Below are 21,938 nucleotides of genomic sequence, written 5' to 3'. Positions count from 1 at the left end.
ACACTGCTGCAGAGTGCTTTTGCTGGACAGTGGCCATGGTCACACTGCACAGCTGACCACTTCAGAGCCAGTGTCCCAAGCTAGGTGACACTGGCATGATTTTTTGTGCAGTTCTTGCAATTGCTGAAGCACAGCACCTACCAAATGCGGGTATTTAGCTTCAGTGATAACACGTATTGTAAGATGTAATATCAAAGGGAATTATTTTACATAGACGTTTACCCATGAGCACAGTTTTTATTCCATGACTGTTTTTGTTTGTTTGTTTGTTTGTTTGTTTTTTTCTGCACAGCTACTGTGGACATGCTTAGCTACCTACTACCTTTTAAACATACTGGCAGAATTTGAATTTGTTTTTTTCCCCCCTCTTTGTAAGTGATTTGATAGTCACTCGAAGAGACATGGAGTAGTGGTGTGCTAGGAGAAGTAAAATAGACTTGCCTTTGTCTAGCCCATTCCAACTGCATAAAGGAAAAAAAGCACAGGCTCACCCTGTTGTGCTGGTAGCTTTCCTGATCCTGGACAAACAGCAGATTTCTGAAACTGTGACTCCTGTAGCTTAACATATTCAGTGCAGACATTGCCTCTGTGTTGTGTTGTGCAGGGATGACAGAGGCAAAAGTTAGCCTTGAAGACAGTATGCCTTTTGATATGCCTCTGTGACGGGTGTGGAGTTTAGGATCAGCAGAACAAGGCAGAGAGATGATCATCAATTCTGCTCCCACGGCTAGAATACAGCACAGCCACGGTACGTCTAGAAAGCTCTGCCAGACCGCCCCTGCTCAAACTTCCTCTTAATGCAGTCTTCCTTGCTAGCCTAATTTTTTTTTTTTTAGCCATTATTAACTAACAATACTCCTGTGGTAGTGAGAACAATTTTTTTCAGTGGTCTGGATTTTGATTCCTCAACTATCCAACCTACACCTCCCCTGGCGCAACTTTAGCCCATTCCCCCTCATCCTGTCACCAGGCATGTGGGAGAATAGACCAACTGCCACCTCGCTACAGCCTCCTTTCAGGTACCTGTAGAGTACGGTCGAATAAGGTCGCCCCTGAGCCTCCTCTTCTCCAGGCTAAACAGTCCCAGCTCCCTCAGCCGCTCCTCCTAAGACTTGTTCTCCAGACCCTTCACCAGCTTCGTAGCCCTTCTCTGGACTCGCTCAAGCACCTCCATGTCCTTCTTGTAGCGAGGAGCCCAAAACTGAACACAGTACTTGAGGTGCGGCCTCACCAGAGCCGAGTAGAGGGGGACTATCACTTCCCTGGACCTGCTGGCCACGTTGTTTCTTATGCAAGCCAGGATGCTGCTGGCCTTCTTGGCCACCTGAGCACACTGCTGGCTCATATGCAGCCGACTACCAACCAATACGCCCAGGTCCTTCTCTGACAGGCAGCTTTCTAACCACACATCTCCCAGCCTGTAGCTCTGTTTGGGGTTGTTGGGCCCCAGGTGCAGGACCCGGCACTTGGCCTTGTTGAACTTCATACCGTTGGCCTCGGCCCATCGGTCCAGCCTATCCAGACCCTCCTGCAGAGCCTTCCTACTCTCGAGCAGATCGACACACGCACCTAACTTGGTGTCGTCTGCAAACTTGCTGAGGGTGCACTCGATAACCTCGTCCAGATCATTGATTAAGATGTTAAAGAGGACTGGCCTTATTACTGAGCCCTGGGGGACTCCACTAGTGACCGGTCTCCAACTGGATTTGACTCCATTCACCACAACTCTCTGGGCCCGGCCATCCAGCCAGCTCTTAACCCAACAAAGTGTACACCAGTCCAAGCCATGAGCAGCCAGTTTCCTGAGGAGAATGCTGTGTGGAATGGTGTCAAATGCCTTACTGAAGTCAAGGTAGACCATGTCCACAGCCTTTCCCTCATCCACTAAGCGTGTCACCTTGTCATAGAAGGAGATCAGAATCAAGCAGGACCTGCCCTTCATAAACCCATGCTGACTAGGCCGATCGCCTGCTTGCCCTGCAACTGCCGCATGATGACTCCCAAGATAATCTGCTCCATGAGCTTTCCTGGCACTGATGTTAAACTAACAGGCCTATAGTTCCCCGGGTCTACCCTCCGGCCCTTCTTGTAGATGGGCATCACATTTGCTAGCTGCCAGTCAAGTGGGACCTCCTCTGATAGCCAGGACTGCCTGGAATGATGGAAAAGCAGCTGAATGATGGAAAGCAGCTAAATGATGGAAAGCAGCTTGACCAGCTGTTCCACCAGTTCTCTCAGTACCCTTGGGTGGATCCCATCCGGCCCCAGCAACTTGCGTACATCCAAATGCTGTAGCAGGTTGCCAACCATTTCCTCATGGATTGTGGGGGCCACATTCTGCTCCCCATCCCCTTCCTCCAGCTCAGGGTACAGGGCGTCCAGAGAACAACTGGTTTTGCTGTTAAAGACTGAGGCAAAGAAGGCGTTAAGCACCTCAGCGTTTTCCTCATCTCTGGTTACTAAGTATCCCCCTGCATCCAGTAAAGGGTGGAGATTCTCCTTAGTCCTCCTTTTTGTGTTGATGTATTTATAAAAACATTTTTTGTTGTCTTTAACAGCAGTGGCCAGATTGAGCTCCAGATGAGCTTTGGCCTTTCTGATTTTGTCTCTGCACCACCTCGCAGCATCCCTGTAGTCCCCCTGAGTGGCCCGCCCTCTTTTCCAAAGATTATAAACCCTCTTTTTTCTCCTAAGCTCGAGCCACAGCTCTCTGCTCAGCCAGGCCAGTCTTCTTCCATGCCAGCTCGTCTTTGGGCACGTGGGGACAGACCGATCCTGAGCCATTAAGATTTCTTTCTTGAAGAGCGCCCAACCTTTCTGGGCTCCTCTGTCTTTCAGAACTGCCTCCCAAGGGACTCTGCCAACCAGTGTCTTGAACAGCTCAAAGTCAGCCCTCCGGAAGTACAAGACAGCGGTTTTACTGATCCCCTTCCTGACTTTGCCAAGTATCGAGAAGTCTACCATTTTGTGGTCACTCTGCCCAAGACAGCCCCCGACCAGCACGTCTCCCACCAGTCCTTCTCTGTTAGTGAACAGAAGGTCTAGCGGGGCACCTCCCCTGGTAGGCTCGCCAACCAGCTGCGTCAGGAAGTTATCTTCCACGCTCTCCAGAAACCTCCTGGACTGCTTTCTCTGGGCTGTGTTGTGCTTCCAGGATATGTCTGGGAAGTTAAAGTCCCCCACAAGAACAAGCGCTGACTATTTCGCAACTTCTGCCAGCTGCCTGTAGAACTCCTCATCCGCCCCCTCATCCTGGTTTGGCAGTCTATAACAGATCCCCACCAGGATGCTTCCCTTGTTGGCCTTTCTGCTGATCCTAACCCATAGCGACTCCACCTTGTCATTCCCAGCCTCAAGTTCGACAACGTCAAAACACTCTCTAATATAGAGAGCCACTCCACCACCCCTTCCGTGCTGCCTGTCCCTTCTGAAGAGCCTATAGCCAGACATTGCAGCACTCCACTCATGAGAGTGGTCCCACCACGTTTCCGTGATGGCAACCAAGTCATAGCCTGCGTGCTGCACAATGGCTTCCAGCTCCTCCTGCTTGTTGCCCATGATGCGTGCATTAGTGTAAGTGCACTTCAGCTGGGCCTTAGCCTTCTCCCCCAGCCTTGCCACTGTTCCCCCTGGCACACCTCCAACAAGCTTTGTTTCATCCCCGCCCCCCTTCTGACCTAGTTTAAAGCCCTCTCAATGAGCCCTGCCAGCTCCTGGGCCAGGATCCGTTTTCCCCTTGTGGACAGTTGGGACCCATCTGCAGCCATCAGGCCAGGTGCCGAGTAGAGCGCCCTGTGGTCAAAGAACCCAAAACTTCTGTGTTGGCACCAGCCTCTGAGCCACATGTTTATCAGGTGGGCTTTTCGTGTCCTCTCTGAACCATTCCCTGCCACTGTAGGAATGGATGAAAACACCACCTGTACTCCCGCTCCGTCCACTAACCGTCCCAGCCCACTGAAGTCCTGTTTGATAGCCTTCAGGCTTCTCTCATCAGTGGTATCACTGCCAGCCTGGACTGTCAGTAGCGGGTAGTAATCAGAGGGGCGAACCAGGTTGGGAAGCTTTCTGGCAACATCCCTGACCCCAGCCCCAGGGAGGCAGCAGACTTCCCTACAGGTAAGGCCAGGCCGACAGATAGGGCCTTCCTTCCTCTGAGAAGGGAGTCGCCCACAATGATAACCTTTCTCTCCTTCTTGGTGGGAGCAGTCTTGAGGCATGGAGCAGACTTCCTTGCCCTAGGCTTCCTGGTTAACTTTTCTGTCACACCCTCATCCACCGCTCTCTCGAGCTCCATGGCCTCAAACCTGTTGCATAAGGGCACCTGGGAAGGTGGGGCAGGTGGTGGGGGGAGTTTCCTGCAATGTCAAGCAGGGACCTGTCTCCATTCCTCCTCAACTCCTAGGTCCCCTTTCTCTGCCCAACAGTGACTGGGCAGGGGGTCCACCCCCATTAGGGGAGTCTCACCCTGGTGCCTCTCCTACAGGCCTTGCAGGGAGTTGCTCCACCAGTCTATCTCCTGCTCACACTCCCTGATGGCCCTCAACCTTTCCACCTTGAGCTCTGCCACCAGATCATGCTTTGTTGAGCAGCAGTAAGGAATTCCTTGCTGCTTGTTGCTGTTTGATGTTTAGCTTTTAAAGCCTGCTCAGGCTAATTGGACTCCAGGTTCTTACATGGACCAGTAAGCGTGGAAGGGCCTCATGCACCTCAGTGATGGCCCAGAGGGAGCACCATGAGGCAAGCCACAGTGGTTTAAGCTCAGTCACTTGCAGGCCTCTTTTCTGAGTCTGTGATGGTGTTTGGACTGTGGAAGGTACATCCACCAGGACCTGGACTCGGACCACACAGGCCTTTGAACAGCCCTCAGATGGTTTCCATGCTAAAGAAGAAATCAACATCAGTTGGGCCACAAAATCCATACACTACATGATGAAGCAATGTTATTCTAAATCAGGCTTGATGTTTCTGAGATTAATGGTTTTCCTTCCTGTCCTTACACAACACTGCAAGCCCTCTGCAGCTCAGCCAGCAGCATGTATAATGCATTCCAGACTTCTTTAGTTATAATAATATTATGACTGTTCATGGCCCTCTTTGTCTCAAATAACAAAGTGGTCTGCTAAGACAAGATGTTTAAACATCCTGGGGATGGTTCTGCACACTATATACTATGACTTGCTTGCTTGTTTGCTCTGACATCTGTTTCAGTCATTGGTTTCCTAGCCAATTCACAGAATCACAGAATCATCTAGGTTGGAAGAGACCTCCAACATCACCTAGTCTAACCTATGACCTAACACTAACAAGTACTCCACTAAACCATGTGACTAAGCTCTACACCTAAATGTCTTTTAAAGACCTCCAGGGATGGTGACTCAACCACTTCCCTGGGCAGCCCATTCCAATGCCTAACAAACCTTTCAGTAAAGAAGTTCTTGCTAATATCCAACCTAAACCTCCCCTGGTGCAACTTTAGCCCATTCGCCCTTGTCCTGTCACCAGGCATGTGGGAGAATAGACCAACTGCCACCTCGCTACAGCCTCCTTTAAGGTACCTGTAGTAGAGAGCAATGAGGTCACCCCTGAGCGTCCTCTTCTCCAGGCTAAACAACTCCAGCTCCCTCAGCCACTCCATGTAAGACTTGTTCTCCAGACCCCTCACCAGCTTTGTTGCCCTTCTCTGGACTCACTCGATGTCCTTCTTGTAGTGAGGGGCCCAAAACTGAACACAATATTTGAGGTGTGGCCTCACCAGAGCCGAGTAGAGGGGGACTATCACTTCCCTACAGTTTCTCATACAAGCCAGGATGCTGTTGGCTTTCTTGGCCACCTGAGCACACTGCTGGCTCATATGCAGCCGACTACCAACCAATACGCCCAGGTCCTTCTCTGACAGGCAGCTTTCTAACCACACATCTCCCAGCCTGTAGCTCTGCTTGGGGTTGTTAGGCCCCAGGTGCCGGACCTGGCACTTGGCCTTGTTGAACGTCATACCGTTGGCCTCGGCCCATCGGTCCAGCCTATCCAGACCCTCCTGCAGAGCCTTCCTACTCTCGAGCAGATCGACACACGCACCTAACTTGGTGTCATCTGCAAACTTGCTGAGGGTGCACTCGATAACCTCGTCCAGATCATTGATTAAGATGTTAAAGAGAACTGGCCTTATTACTGAGCCCTGGGGGACTCCACTAGTGACCAGCCTCCAACTGGATTTGACTCCATTCACAACAACTCTTTGGGCCTGGCTATCCAGCCAGTTTGTAACCCAACGAAGCGTACGCCAATCCATGACATGAGCCAGTTTCTTGAGGAGAATGCTGTGGGAAACGGTGTCAAAAGCCTTACTGAAGTCAAGGTAGACCACATCCACAGCCTTTCCCTCATCCACTAAGCACGTCACTTTGTCATAGAAGGAGATCAGGTTCATCAAGCAAGACCTGCCTTTCATAAACCCATGCTGACTGGGCCTGATTGCCTGCTTGCCCTGCAAGTGCTGCGTGATGACACTCAAGACAATCTGCTCCATGAGCTTCCCTGGCACTGAGGTCAACCTAATAGGCCTATAGTTTCCCAGGTCTACCTTCCAGCCCTTCTTGTAGATGGGCATCACATTTGCTAGCTCCTACAGCATTTAAAAAAGAACAAGAAAGAAAATGATGACATACTGAGCACTTACATCAATTCTTTAATCCAGGAAGATCCCAAACTACTTTACAAATCATAGGTTAATCCTGACATTGTTCTTGGGATGCTTTCTTACACTTTCAGTCCTCTGCAATAGGAGACTGCAATAGGGAGTGCTGATTGTATTCCTGATATACAATAATCACTTCCCCGTTATCACAATGTACCATCTTCTAGAATGGGCTTTTTTTTTTTTTTTCTTTTCTTTTTTCTTTTCTTTTTTCCTAACTGTATTATGATAAATGTAGTACAGGAAGCTAATAACTTTGACAACTTTTGTCATCATGAAAACTTGTGAACTTTTTTTGCAAAATGTTTTAAACAGTATTCAAGTTTTTATGCCCTGAGATATATGCATATCTCACAGGATTAAAAAATCCTGTTTTCTATTTTCCTGGTTTTTGAGTTCAAAGAAAGCCCATCTGTTAACTTAACTGGAGCTGCTCTTATGGCATGACACCACCCATATATATGTAATTGTAATTATGATTTGTAATTATGAATATGTAAATTATGTAATTTACGTATTACACATTACATAAATGTAATATGTAATTGTGAGGTCCTAAGAAAAATGCTCATTTTCTCTGTGACTGGAAAAGCACGTATAAGTTTATGATACTTCAAAAACGTGAACACAAACTGAAAAGTTGATTTTGTAACTGGAGTCTTGCTGTTACCAAAGCAGACCAAGAGGCTGGTGTCATCATCTGCAGTAATGGAAATTCAAGTATAAAATGGAAAACAAAAAGATGTGAATAACTGAGCAATCTTAAAGACAGTGGTGGAAATGATAAATCCTTTAACTCCATTGCACTTTTTCACTAACAGCATGATTAAATTTTGAGAAGACAGTACTAAGGTTATTCATCAAATATAGACTGCAGCAGAAACAGGCTCTAAACGGAAGCTAAGCTTAATTTTTATATATATTGCAAAACTATCATATTTTCCATGTATATAACCTGCAGATTATCTAATGGAGAAATAAATAGCCAGACAACTTACTCTTACTCTCTACCATCTTAGCACTTGCTGTAGTACACAAGTCTATTTCCCTGGAAGACCTGTTTACTCAAAAGCCTCTTCCACATGCTAATCACCTTGCCTGCAATCACCACTGCCTACTGCGTTTTTGAGACACCTGTGCTGGGTCTGGCTGGGATGGAGTTAATTTCCCCCACAGCACCCATATAGGAGTGCAGTGCTCTGCACCTGTAGCTAGAACAGCATTGGTATCAAACCACAAACTGCCCTGATATTGCACCAGTGTTTTGTCTATTGGTGTGCTGTGCCCCACAGCACCAAGACTCCCTCCAGCCCCCAAAGACAGCAGGCTGGGGATGGGCAAGGGGCGGGGAGGGGACATTACCAATGCAGCTCACCTAAACCAACCAAAGAGATATGCCATACGGTGTGGTGCCACATAGCAATAGCAACTGGGGAAGGGGAAAGGAGGAGAGGGGGGGCGCTCTTGTTATGAAGATGTCTCTCCTCCCAAACAATCACTACGTGTATGGAGACCCTGCTTCCTGGGACACAGCCAAATGTCGCTCATTGATGGGAAGTAGAGAATATTTTTTTCTCAATGTTTCCGTGTGGCTTTTTTTTCATCTTTCTTGTCCCTTTAATTAAATTACCCTTATCTCAATCCATAAGCCTTTTAATTATTATTTTTTAAAATCTGTCCCGTGTGTTTTTCTCTCCCCTTCTTCTCCTGAGGAGGGGGAATGAGAGGGTGCTTGTGATGGAGCTCAGCCGCCCAGTAGCGTAAAACCACTACAACATCTATGCACTTAGTTGAAGGGTTGTAAGTTTCAAAACTTACTCAAAAGCCTCTTCCACATGCTAATCACCTTGCCTGCGATCACCACTGCCTACTGCATTTTTGAGACACCTGTGCTGGGTCTGGTTATAAACTTGAAAATATGGCAATTCCCATAGTATCTTATGTGCTGGAATACAAGGGATAAACATGGTTTTGCTAAGGAAATATCTACCTATTTATTTCATTAAGCAATGAAAGGAATTAGAAAAAAAATAATGTTATGGGAGCTGATGGGTGCATAGGCACACAGTGCAGTGGGGAAGGGGTGAGGTTTACAGCAGTGATTTATCAATGCTCATCTCCTGAAAACACAGGAAAAGGAGCATGTGTGATATGCTCACCTGATCCTAACGTACAATCCCCATTTAATGCTTCCAAAAAGAGCAAAGAAAAAGAACAGCAAAAGTCAGTAATGGAAAATTTAATTTAAATATATAAATACAGATATAAAATAAAGTTATTAAATTTTTGTGTACACACACAAGTATGAAGCTAAACCACCAATACTGTATTACAAATGTTGGTTTTAAACTGTATGGCAATTACACCTAAAGACTGAGAATTCCATGTGCAAAAAAACCTTCAGGGACTGGGAAGAAGGAAAAAAGCAGGAAAGAGGAAGAAGAGGAAAAGAATAATGCTTATGACTAAGTACAAGCAAGTATCTATCTTATGGAGCATTATTGGGACTCTTCCATTTGGACACCATCTGCTGTAATATAATGGTCCTTTAAGTCTGAACTGCACTGAATATATTCAGTCAGTACTGACTGCTACACCTCTCTCACTGATCATTTTCCTTGGTCATACTATCATTTCCTTTTCTATCACAAACAATCTTTAACCCTTTTTGCACTATATTTTCTTTTAAAACTAAAGAGCAAGTTATGAAATAAAAGGACTGCTGCTAATATCATCCTTTTTTCAAAAGAGTGCTATCCAAAGATTTTATATCAAGACCAACACTGTGCCTTTGTGTGCTCTACAGCTTCAGGAACTGCTGTCATCTTTTTCACCCTGCTCATTATTGGATCACTTTATTTTGCCAAAACTCAGTGCCTAGCCCTCTGGAACACTTCTAAATTGCACTGGTGACTCTGCACCCTTTCCCTCCAGGACAAGTCTAGAAAACTCTTCTTGCGATGAAAAAAAATCACCTGCCTCTTTTGACATCTCATTCAGAGCATTGGTTTATTCATCTCTCTTCCTTTGATTCTGTTTTCTTTGGTAAAAACAGTCAAAAATCATTCAATGCCATTTTTTCCTGTGGTTATCAGTCCTTAGTTTCTTCTGTTTGCATTTTATATTTTTGCTACTCCTGAATCTGTCTACCATTGGGCATTTTTTTTTTTTCCTTTTGTTTTGGTTGCATTTAGCTTTACAGTAGCCTACTTGTGTCATCCTGTCAAATGAGATTAAGGTATGCTTTTTCAGCTATGCATATAAAAAACTAACCTGTTTTTCACATTGTTTCTGTGTCTCATGCCACAAATGGTGTGGACTGGTGACATCTCACATTGAAGTTATTGCACTGTTGCTATTTATACAGTCTTTTAAAACCAGACCAACAGTCATGTAAATACACACAGCAAATTGTCTTTGGTACCAGATGAAAATTAACTGTATAATGGTTGATGCATAAACAAAGATTTGTAATTTATTTTTACCACAGAACAGAATCACAGAATGGTTTGAATTGAAAGGGACCTTTAGGACTACTTAATTCCAACCTCCCTGCCATGGGCAGGGATACCTCCCACCAGACCAGGTTGCCCAAAGCCCCATCCAGTCTTGCCTTGAACACCTCCAGGAATGGGGCATCCACATATTATCTGGTAAGTCTCTGTCAGTGCCTTGCCATCCTCTGAGTGTAGAATTTCTTCCTTATACTTAAACTAAATGTCCTGGTTTCAGCTAGGGTAGAGTTAATTTTCCTCCTGGTAGCTGGTAGGGTGCTATGTTTTGGATTTAGGATGAGAATGTTGATAACACACTGATATTTTAATTGTTACAGAGCAGTGCTTACACCAAGCCAAGGACTTTTCAGCTTCTCACACCGTCCTGCCAGCTGGCAGGCTGGGGGTGCAGCAGGAGCTGGGAGGGGACAGATCCAGGACAGCTGACCCACACTGGCCAAAGGGGTATTCCATACAGCATCACGCTGAACATATAGGGATGGCTGGCTGGGGTGTGGGGACTGGCTGCTTGGGGATAGGCTGGGCATCGGTCAGTGGGTGGTGAGCAATTGCATTGTGCATCACTTATTTGTGTGCATTATTATTAGTATTACTATTATCACTATTATTATTATTTTCCTTTCTTTTCTGTCCTAATAAACTGTCTCTATCTCAACCCACACGCTTTGCTGATTCTCTCACCCATCCCAGAGAGGGAGTAGGGAGGGTGAGTGACTGGCTGTGTGGTGCTTAGCTGCCAGCCAGGTTAAACCAAAACACTAAACCTCCCCTCTTTTCGTTTAAAACCAATACCCCTTGTCCTATCACTACATGCCCTTGTAAAAAGTCTGTCTTATAAGCTCCCTTTAAAGGGGCAAGGAGATCCCCCTGGAGCCTTCTCTTCTCCAGGCTGAACATCCCTAACTCTCTCAGCCCTCTTCATAGGAGTGGTGATCCAGTCCTCTGATTATCCTTGTGGCCCTCCTCTGGATCTACTCCAATGGGTCCGTGTCTTTCTTGCGCTGGAGGCCACAGAGCAGGATGCAGTATTTCTAGATGGGACCTCATGAGGGCAGAGTAGAAGGGGAGAATCACCTCCCTCCACCTGCTGGCCGCTCCTCTGCTGCTGCAGCCCAGGATACAGTTGGCCTTCAAGACTAAAAGTGCACATTGCCAGCCCATGTCCAGTGTTTCATCCAACAGTACCCCCAGGTCCCTCTCCATAGGGCTGCTCTCAATTCATTCATCCCACAGTCTGTATTTATGTTAGGGATTGTCCCAACCCAGATGCAGCACCTTCCAGTTGGCCTTGTTGAACTTCATGAGGTTCATGTGTGCTCACTTCTCAAGTCAATCCAGGTCCTTCTAGATGGCATCCCTTACCTATATAGTGCCAACCGCACCACTCAGCTTGGTGTCATCTGTGAATGTCCTGAGAGTGTGCTCGATACCACTGTCTATGTCATTTATGAAGATGTCAAACACTACCAGTCCCAAGATGGACTCCTGAGGGACACCACTCATCACTGGCCTCCACCTGGACAGAGAGCCATTGACCATCACTCTCTGGGTGTGGCTTTCCAGCCAATTCCTTATCCACTGAACTGTCCACCCTTCAAATCACTTGTCTTCAATTTAGAGACAAGGGTGTTGTCTAGGAGTAGTAAAACTATTTATCACTGAAAAAATGGCAGCATCTATTTCTCTGAGAGAACAATATTAAAAGATAATTTGAAATACTCCAGAATAAGAAATGACTCCTAAGCAGTAATTATGTAAGACAATTCACAATATAAAGAATTATGTGCTAGGTTCTCAAATGGTGTCACTCAGCCTGAATTTGCAGAAACTTCCAAATGCAGATGATTGTTCAAACTACAAAACAAGAGAATCAAAAAATACATCACAGAATGGCTTAACATACTTACCAGGCAGATGTACTCTGAAAAGACATCAGAGGAGGGCTTAAAGCATCTCCTTTAAAAGTATGTACTGTCTGTGACGTTTGAGGCTGTGGCTGACGCTGAGTTTGAGGCTGTGTCTCTGGCTGAGTCTGTGTCTGTACTTGGCTTGGATCCTGAGCAGGGTTAATCCATCGGCTCTGTCCTTGTGTTATCCACTTTCCCTGGATTCCCCACCGTGCCAGGTAAAATTTGCAGATATCATAGTTCATTGAAGAGTAATATAAAAGGTCCAGTACCAGCAAGATCACCACAAAAAAGCCATAGATCCACACCCCTAACAGTGCACTGTAGTTGCTGTGAAAGTAAAAAAGGCAAAAAAAAAAGTCATGTAATATGTATAATGGTCATTGTAATAAAGGTTTTTTGTTCCACTAATTATGTAAAAATAATATACAGATGAATGATACCAAAATTTTGTTTTAAAGAATGTCATAAAATATTATCTATTATTTTAATCTGTCTAAATACTGCTGTATGCATGACATGGGAGGCTTTTAAAAATTAAGGCCCCCATCCTGCAAACATTTTTATTTCTCTCTCATCTGTGTACATATACCAGTATATAAACATTGTATGTGATTAACTTTGCTGCTTTAAGTGAGGCCATTGATATACAAATGTTTGATGGGTCTTATTCTATGTCTTACTCTGCAAATTCTCTCTCAGAGAGCCACCCTTCTGGAAGCAACAGGGAATTTATACGAGTGAGGATTAACAATATGAAAATATGCTGTAATCATTGAACACAAGGGTGCCTCTACTATTGAAACATTCACTGCTGACAAGCATTCTAAACCCCTTGTCTTAAAAGCTGTTTAACGTGTTTGGACTTGCTCTGAATTTTATGACTAATAATTATTGGTTGCAGAAGAGGCTTTCAAGAGCAACTGCTAAAGATCCATTAGCTAGCTTGTGCTCAAATTAGGAAGGAAGAATATGGACAAGATTGTATTATATAATGCTTTCAATAAGAAAGAAAATACGTACTATATTTGTATGTTCATGTTGGTGTAGCTATAAGGTACATATGGGTAAAGGCAGTGAAAATTATCAGCTGCTGACATGGTGCATGGAGCTTTGTAGCTAAGACAGGTGAGTAAAGTTACTAGAGGGCAAAGAAAGGAAGAAAAGGTATCAGGAAGGAGATCAAAAAGGGGAAAAAAGCTAAAGCTCTGCTGGTGATGCAATACTCTTAAAATAAAATAAAATAAATAATAATTAAAAAAATATTACCAGTTATAAATGTAATTTCAATTGGAAACTCTGTGAATGGGGAAGAGGAGACCAGAACAGAGATGGGAAGAAACAAGTAAGAATGAAATTGTTAGGTGTGTAGAGAAAGAAGGCTGATCTAGACCTAAGAGCTTATGTGGAAATAATGTGCAGTAGAGACTATAAAAACAAGAGCAAGCAGAAGGGATACTAGTAAAAAGTATCATTAGGAAGACCATCTTTGGGGAAAATGACATCTAAACGTATCAGCAGGCAGCCCCCATCTATTTGAACCTGAACTTACGTGAATCCAACTGAACAGATGTACAATACTGCTCTCTTTCACAGACTTTGAGGGAACTGTTTTATCAGAACATGATAAAAACTAAAGTGCTCAGATAGGAAAAAAGCCTCAGAACACACATTATAGATACAAGCCAGAAAGATATATTGACAATTTAAAAATCTGTCCCAAACCTTTTAAAACCTAAAACTTTTCAAGTCTCTGCTTTGAACTTTCACTTCCATTTAAACTTTTGTACAGATCTTCCATTTTATAAATAAAATCAGCATTTGAAGCAAGAGATCAGATAAGAAAACAGAATTTTAATTTGTGTTGCTGCCTGTCAGCAATTAATGAGACTGATTTTCCTCTCCAGTGAATGATTCTTCCACTACACTGATATAAAATGCTTAGATTAAATATGGTTCCATAGCAAACACCTGTGAGTAATGAGAGCTGTTAATGGGCCCTTTCTGTCTAACTTTATGATCATTCATTCTAGTCAAGGATTTTCAATATTTTCAGTAAGTTTCTAGGAGGATTAGAAGTAGACAAAATGTAGTGATTCTGAAAAGTCTTAACTCAATAGTCTTTGCCTCTGCTAAAGACCTGTACCCGCATGCCTAAATTCAAACAACAGTGGGTAGGCTTTTGTAATGCATTGAAATCTTTGCAGTCCAAAGCACTTGGAACTGTAAATGGATTTGGTTAAGCTAGGCTTCTCGGTAGTGGTACTCTTCATGTTCAGTGGGTTTATCCCTACTGGAGTAAAGTTCTCTGTTTTCTGCTAATAAAAATAAAAGGGAAGTGAAGGCCAGAGAAGTCATGAAAAAATCCTCTGTGACAAATCCTGTTCCTATTCATTACTAATACCAATGCATGTTAGGAATAGGTGTGCTGTATTTGATCCATAGTAAGAATGGAAATATTAGAAAACGTTATTTTTGTTTTGGCAGCAATTTGAGAGGCAGAAACATTTCTTTCAGTTACCTCTGAAGAATTATTTTGTATTTTAGGCATTTACTTTTGCTGATGCTTACTAATCACATCAAAAATTAAAACTTCCCTACAAATTATGAAGATGCCTTAATTAGAAAATAAACAACCTTACTTCTGTATCACTGAGTTAACAGTAGGGCCAGAGACACAGCAAAGAACTGGGAATCAAAACACCTAGGACATGCTCTCATTTCATTGAAATGAATAATTTAACAGTAAAAGTTTCATCTTACAGTCCAATTTTTCTGTACTTTTGTGCAGAAGTTTCATTTCAATTAAAAATGAAGTGTGAGTGGATTCCAAATCTGTTGAGATTCAAATTATTGGGTTTTGCTCCTTCACTGGGACAATCAAATAGAATAAGATTGTTTTGGTGTGGTTGTTTATCCTCTTCCCCTTCCCCAGCTGAAAAGCTTGGCCTCACCTCTCAATTCTCCTGCCCTCTCGGTCAGTCACTTTGGAGCTTCTTTTAGGTTCAACACAATGCCTTGCAATTTAACACTGAAAACTAGTTCCATAGCCATGTTGCCCAGTCCTCTGCTGTTGCAGAACCAACAATACAAAAGCAAACTCTGGAGTAGAGTTGCATGATAATTTTCTTCTAGCTTCTGTGTGAGAGAGGATAATTCATAGGTATGTCAGCTTAGTGGCTCATTATTTCAAGATACTTATTATTTTTACCCATGTGACTCCTTCCATCTAATTCATAGACTTTTTGATAGCGATGACAAGCTGGTTAGGACTAAGCGTTGTTCTGGAAGAGTTTGCTGGTTTTTTATATGCTGTATATGAACAGAAAATAATTCATTTGGGAATTCAGGCTTAAAAACACACACACACACACACACACAAAATAATCAAAACAATTGTGAGCAGAATTTTACAGCTGCAGTTTAAATGTGTGGGCAGATGGCCATGGAAACTGCTTCTTTCCCTATTCTCCTTAAATGGGGCTGTTACTTGCAGTAGTAATACATTTTAAGTGTTGCTCCAAGCAAATATAAGCTTACATCCTTGGAAATGCATTGGTACTGGAAATGCAATTGGTAAATTTTTTACATGTATACTTTAATTAGATTTTTTCTCTATTTTATTTTCATTATAATAGAAAATACCTAAAGATCTTTGTCCCGTCTTACATTTTCCTGTAGAATCCACTACTATAGTACCTAAGAAGTCTTCCCAACTAAATTACATATTTTTGGAACATTGGTAGTGGAATTGAAAAAAAATATTTATTTATTTAGCTTTGCTTTCTTGTAAAGACGATTTTCTGGGAGACACTTAAGCAAACATCGGCTCTTCAGAGGACATGCTGTATATGGAGAAAGATTCTGTCCTTACATTGCTTTTGGTGCAGTGTTGTAATGTGATGTGCAAAAGCCATTCAACCCTGGAAAACTTAGTGATAGCTTAGTGATATGGTTTAGTGGAGGACTTGTTAGTGTTAGGTCAGACGTTGGACTAGGTGATCTTGGAGGTCTCTTCCAACCTAAATGATTCTGTGATTCTGTGAAAACAGGAATGAGAGATAAGGAAAAACATGGATGTATTACAGACTGCCATAATGTTTTTCCAGTATCAGATTAAGGATCCCTGCTGATATGCATCAGATCTGCTGATACCCATCAGAACTTGCAATAGAAAAACAGAGAGAATATGTATACAAGATTCAAGTAAATGCTATTTTTAAGACTGATTAAGTAACTTATTAGACAAAGTTTTATGGAAAAATACTTTCAATGGCAGAACTTCTTTTTAGTCTGTTAGACATCATTGGAATTTCTATATTTAATACTAAATGAATTGTTCACATTCAAAAATATTATAAACTGATTAGTTTGCATAATTGCAAAGATATAATAGCCCAGTATTCTGCAGTTACCAAAGCAGAGGAATCTTTAGTTATGGTAATGGAAATAATGTAAATAAATCTGGCTACAGTTACACTGTATGACTAGAAGACAAATGTGTTTTTTCATCTGCACTGTGACAAAGAAGTTACCTGTGACTTCATTATTTTTTTTCCATCAACTGTATGATAAAACAAGAGATGTGTTTTGATGATCACAAGAATGGCTATGGAGAAAAATAAATCAAATAATGATATCGAATCACTCTTCCCTTAAAACTATATATATTTTTTCAGTTCATTGCTATTCCCATATCCTAAATTATTCTCCCCAGCCACAGTTCCACTAGAAGCTTTTTCTCAGTGGTGTGTGAAATTAGATCTAGATAAATAGCTGACTTTCTAACAGTAAAGTGAACCCCAGAAGTATTAGAATCCAGATGAAGTTAAATTATTATACATGTTAAATAAACTCAGAGTGTATTAAGATGTTTATTACAATGGTCTTAATGCAGGCATTTAGGCTTCACATTTTTCTGCCCCTCCACAGCATATTAACATTATTAGGAAGTCTTCTACTAATCTCAGTGAGCTCAGGATGATGATATCTCTCTCCCTCTCACTACACTGGAGGAGTTTTAAATTGAAAGTTAGCTTCCCTTCATTTTCCTGGCCCTGATGGAATTATCAGAGGTAATATTTCAGGAACTCACACAAAGGGAATACTAGTTCCACTATCTTTGCAAAACATCAGCGTAACTAATGTCCACAGGAAATTCTGGGCTGAAGATATATGTGGAAATAAATCTGAAGGTGGTTCTCAACAACGACTATTGCCAGTAAAGACATATACATAAGTAGCTTTCTCTTTCGCTTGAGATGACTTTAAAAATGACTGCTAGATTATAACTAAAATAACACATACATTAGGCTCTAAATATTTTAATTAAAATGAGATACTGTAGCCCATAGAATACCCAATAGCCTTCTTTCCCATTGACGAACTGCTCACACACCATAGCCCTATAAAATGAACAGCTCTAAATGTTTACTTTTGTGGGTGCAGGTGCATGTGTGTCCATGTACACATGTGAGAGGGCACACAAAAAGAGAAGGCAGGAGGCAGAGAAAGGGGGATGCCAGGGGATATTTTGCAATCATAACTCTTTTATACTACACACGATACAGGCTTCTTTATACTATGTGATTGCCACTAACACCTGTGAATTTAGAGTATGTGATTTTTACATCTACACAAGATTCAAACTTTGCTAGGCAGAGCTGTATGAGAGGTGGTTGTTAAGGAAGACAACAGTTTGCTGACACTGAGCTGGCTGCTGCTGGCTGCACACAGTGAGCTAAAGTATTCCAGCACCATAGTTTCCTAGCAGACTTGCACCTTGTCTCATATGAATGAATGACAACACACTGCTTCAGAGAAGAAAACACTGAAATCCCTGTAGTAACCAAAAAAACAATAGACTGGAATTCCAGTCAGAACTTGACCCTGAGGGTTTACATCAGCTGGAATTTGCCCTCTGAATCAAAAGAAATAAAAGTGGATTAGTGTGGCCAGAATATCAAATAAGAAGTAGGATACAGATCACAAGTGAATATTTAGCCATTAAAAATAGGTAATCAGTAACAAACATCTGCTTGCTACATATTAGCTCCTTAGGAAAAAAATCAGTGATATATAACTTAGAGGATAGGTCTCAGAACAACACAGAAGTATCTCAGGTAACAGGCAAGAAGACCACATGGTGTTGGCATATAAGCAAATATTTTTCAGTATTTAGTTTTGAGTTTTTTTGTTTTGTTTTGTTTTGTTTTACTGATACTCATTTAAATATAGTTTGGGTAAGACTGAGGTTGGGGAGAGACATTTCATTTGTGACTTTTATATGTAACTCTCTATTTCTTATATTTAAATGCAACTTTTACATACATACTATCTTAGCAATGTTTATAGTAGGCGTCAAAGCAACAACAGCAAAGCTAAATATCCTTTTCTTTTAGGAGTTCTGTAAGCAAAAAACTTTTAGCAATGTTTATGTGTGTATGCAGTTATTCTAATTGCTTCCATCACACAAATTGCTTCCATCACACAAACATTTTAATTGCTTCCACCACACCTCAAACTATGTTACTAGACCAGGAACAGTTTAGTGAAGAGCACTTTAAAAACTCATGTACTTACTTATGCATATATCCATCTGCATTCCCTGTTAAGTTTATCTGCATAACAGTCTGAAATTCTGTCTCATTGCAGCAGTATTTAAATACTGTGTTGTTATGGTGACAGCAAAAGATGTAAGATTTATTGTCAGAAAGACGGGGGCAGTGAAAACCGAAGTGGTAGCGACCTTTGTAGTCTGTATATGGCTCACAGACCCGAAAATGTGCAGACAACACTGTAAAACAAAGAAAAATATTGGCTTTTAAAGTTATTTGTGTTATATGTATGCAATAAACTGTAATTTTTCATTGGTTAAGCTTAAACATTTTTCTTTGATTTCTGAAAAATGTTAACATTTCAGAACTTTCAACTTCATAACATTTAATACTAAAACATTTAGCATGTTTTCATGTTTTTTGACTGTTATTTTTGCTGTGGTTCTGATTATTAGTTCTTTTAAGGATGAGAAGAAATGCCCTTCATGCAAGAAACCCAAAATTATTGAGGAAAACATTTTCATACTGCACACACTAAATATACAGATAACCACAAAGACCTAACAACGTTCATGTTTAATTTTCCTGTGATTACTTCATAAAAAAAAGCCTATGTAAAAACTGCAATAAAAGTTTGATGACGCTTGATTTACAGTCAGTTACTGACCAAAAATTGCTCTGTAAAGGTAATTCTTTGATAAGGATTATTCTGCCATAAACAGTAAGTACCAAACAGTATAACAGATCTGAACAACTCTGAATTTGTAATGATATAGAACTAATAGAAATGTAGCTACTCCTGGGAGTTCTTACAGGTCTTCTTTATTAAATTTTCATGTGAAGTGTTTATTACATCTCTGAGAACATTTTTTTCTGAAGTATGTCACAATGATTTCACCATTATTTTCCCTGAAAATAAACAAATAAATAGAAATGCTTTCCATATATATCCTTAGAATGCAGACTCGAGGCTGCTTGCTGCGTTGTGCCTGGTACACCATGGTTACATCTATGCAGTAAGATTGTAGGCAGCTTAATGGTTATAAACAGCTCTGAATTAGAAGCTCTGCAAGCATCTCAGTTTGCCAGAGCTAATCAAGCATGCAGAGGAGCAGCACAGGGATCCTTGCAAGCATGGTCCTTAACCACCTGCACATGACTTCCTGGTACGTCTGAAAAGGCTTGCAAAAGAAAAGCCTATAGCCAATATTTGGCTCCACACACTGCCAACATTTTAACTGATTTATAGTGTTTGTTATGGTAGGCCCTGTGGCGTTTTGTAAGATTACATGTACCATACAGAGCCTCTGTGTTCCAAATCCAATGACACTATAACCTGTAAATAAATTTTATTTCTTTAGACCTAGGTGAGCCTCTGTAACTCTTACAACAAATATGCATGTTCAAATTCTGTCGCAACATCCACAAAGCAGGTAATTGCATGAACATGTATTTGTTTGAACATATACTAACTTCCATGTCTCCTCCCCCTTTAATTAACACAACAATAATGTAAGTGTTCCAGGATTGATTAAGTTTAGAAAAATCACCATGGCTGAGGGTGGAACAAAGACCACCTCGTCCAACCCCTGCTCTAGCAGGGCCACCCAGAACAGGTTGCCCAGGACCATGTCCTGGCGGCTTCTGAAGCTCTCCAAGGAGATGACTCCACAACCTCTCTAGGCAACCTCTGCCAGTGCTCCCTCACCTACACAGCACAGAGGGGTTCCTGATGTTCAGAGGGAACCTCCTGTCTGCCAGTTTGTGCCCACTGCCTCTTGTCCTGGCACTGGGTATAAAGCCTGGCTCTGTCCCTGCATTTCCCATTCAGATATTTATAGACATTAAAATTCCCACCTGATCCTTCAGTTCTCTGTACTAAACAACCCCAGCTTTCTCATCCTTTCCTCATATAAGAGATGCTCCAGTCATTTCATCTTAATGACCTTTTGTTGGATTCTTTCTAGCATGTCCAAATTTTCTCATACTGGTGAGCCCAGAGCTGGACACAGTGCTCCAGGTGTGGTCTCACTAGTGCTGAGGAGAGGGGAAGGATCCCCTCCCTTGATCCACTGGCAATACATTACCTAATGCAGCCCTGGATACCATTACCTTCTTTGTGGCAAATGCACACTGCTGGCTCACATCCAACTTGGTATCTACCAGGACACCCAGGTCCTTTTCTGCCAAGATGCTCTCCAGCTGGGCAGCACCAGTATGTACATGTACATGGGGTTCTCCCTCCTTAGGGACAAGACTTTGCACTTTCACTTATCAAACTGCATGAGGTTCCTGTCAGCCCGTTTCTCTAGCCTGACCAGGTCCCTCTGGATGGCAGCAACATGACTCTCTGGCCTATCAGCCACTCCTTCCACATCTGTATTATCAACAAACTTGCTGAAGGTGCACTCCGTTCCATCATCATATTAATTTTATCTATGCATTATTTATTTATTTGAAAATCTGAGACATGGCAGGGAAGAAATTCATAAACCGAACAGAGCTTTTAGTTAATTGTTTCCTAAAAAGAATGGGAGCTTGATTCAATTCCTTAAATACAGGACTGAAGTGCCAGCTAATATTTCCCTAGCCTGTCTCCAACTTTTAGTGGAGGAGGTAGAGGTCTCTCATAGGTCCAGTGCGCACACGGATGATCTAAGGCAAGCCAAATGGTATTAAATGCACATGGTTAAGCATCTGTAAAGGGCCCTAAGTGTTTGGTACCAGCTTGCAAGAGTGCATTACATGCACTACATTGTGTATAGTAACATTAGTCATTGTTCCTAGTTAAAAAAAAAAAAGAAAAAAAGAAAGGAAGTTGACCCCTGTCTAGTAGTCATACAAAGTGGCATGTCAAGGTAATGCCTGCCTAGTGTCTTACTGTCTCTTCAAAATTAGGGAGCTATCTTCTAAGTCATATTTTTATTGTGCCTAATAAATTTGAGTGAAGTGATAGCCTTCATAGTGTAGCATTGTACTTCAGTAGTGACGTTTATTCACAGCATTTTTATTTTCAGTATTGAGCAGGAGAGCACCCATCTAATCCTTCTCTGATAAATGGCTAGCCTCAGATACTTCAAAGGAAGATACATGTGCCTTATTGAAAAAGCTGTGCAAAAATGTAGTAAGACACATACACTTATCTCATTATACCTGCTTTTCACTTGTATAATTTATTTATAGATATCTAAATTGTAATATATATATATTATAAAAAAATGAAGGCATAATTATTTTTGGTATAATGCCTTTTAAGGCTTAAGAT

General features: G+C 42.0%; 1 protein-coding gene across 1 annotated transcript in view; it reads right to left on the bottom strand.

Annotated features, from left to right (window-relative positions):
• The window catches only part of SHISAL1 (shisa like 1), a 62,601-nt gene that overhangs the window by 1,268 nt on the left and 39,395 nt on the right, over nucleotides 1-21,938 (bottom strand). Inside the window, exons 5-6 of the mRNA XM_035310521.1 lie at nucleotides 18,699-18,912; nucleotides 12,117-12,446 (exon numbers count right to left, since the gene is read on the bottom strand). Coding sequence (XP_035166412.1) covers nucleotides 12,117-12,446; nucleotides 18,699-18,912 — 544 coding nt within the window. The remainder of the gene's footprint in view (nucleotides 1-12,116; nucleotides 12,447-18,698; nucleotides 18,913-21,938) is intronic.

Source organism: Oxyura jamaicensis, chromosome 1 (genome assembly GCF_011077185.1).
Source record: "Oxyura jamaicensis isolate SHBP4307 breed ruddy duck chromosome 1, BPBGC_Ojam_1.0, whole genome shotgun sequence".
Taxonomy (NCBI): Eukaryota; Metazoa; Chordata; class Aves; order Anseriformes; family Anatidae; genus Oxyura; species Oxyura jamaicensis.
The sequence above is the reverse complement of the archived record's forward strand: the minus strand, read 5'-3'. Positions and strand labels throughout refer to the sequence as shown.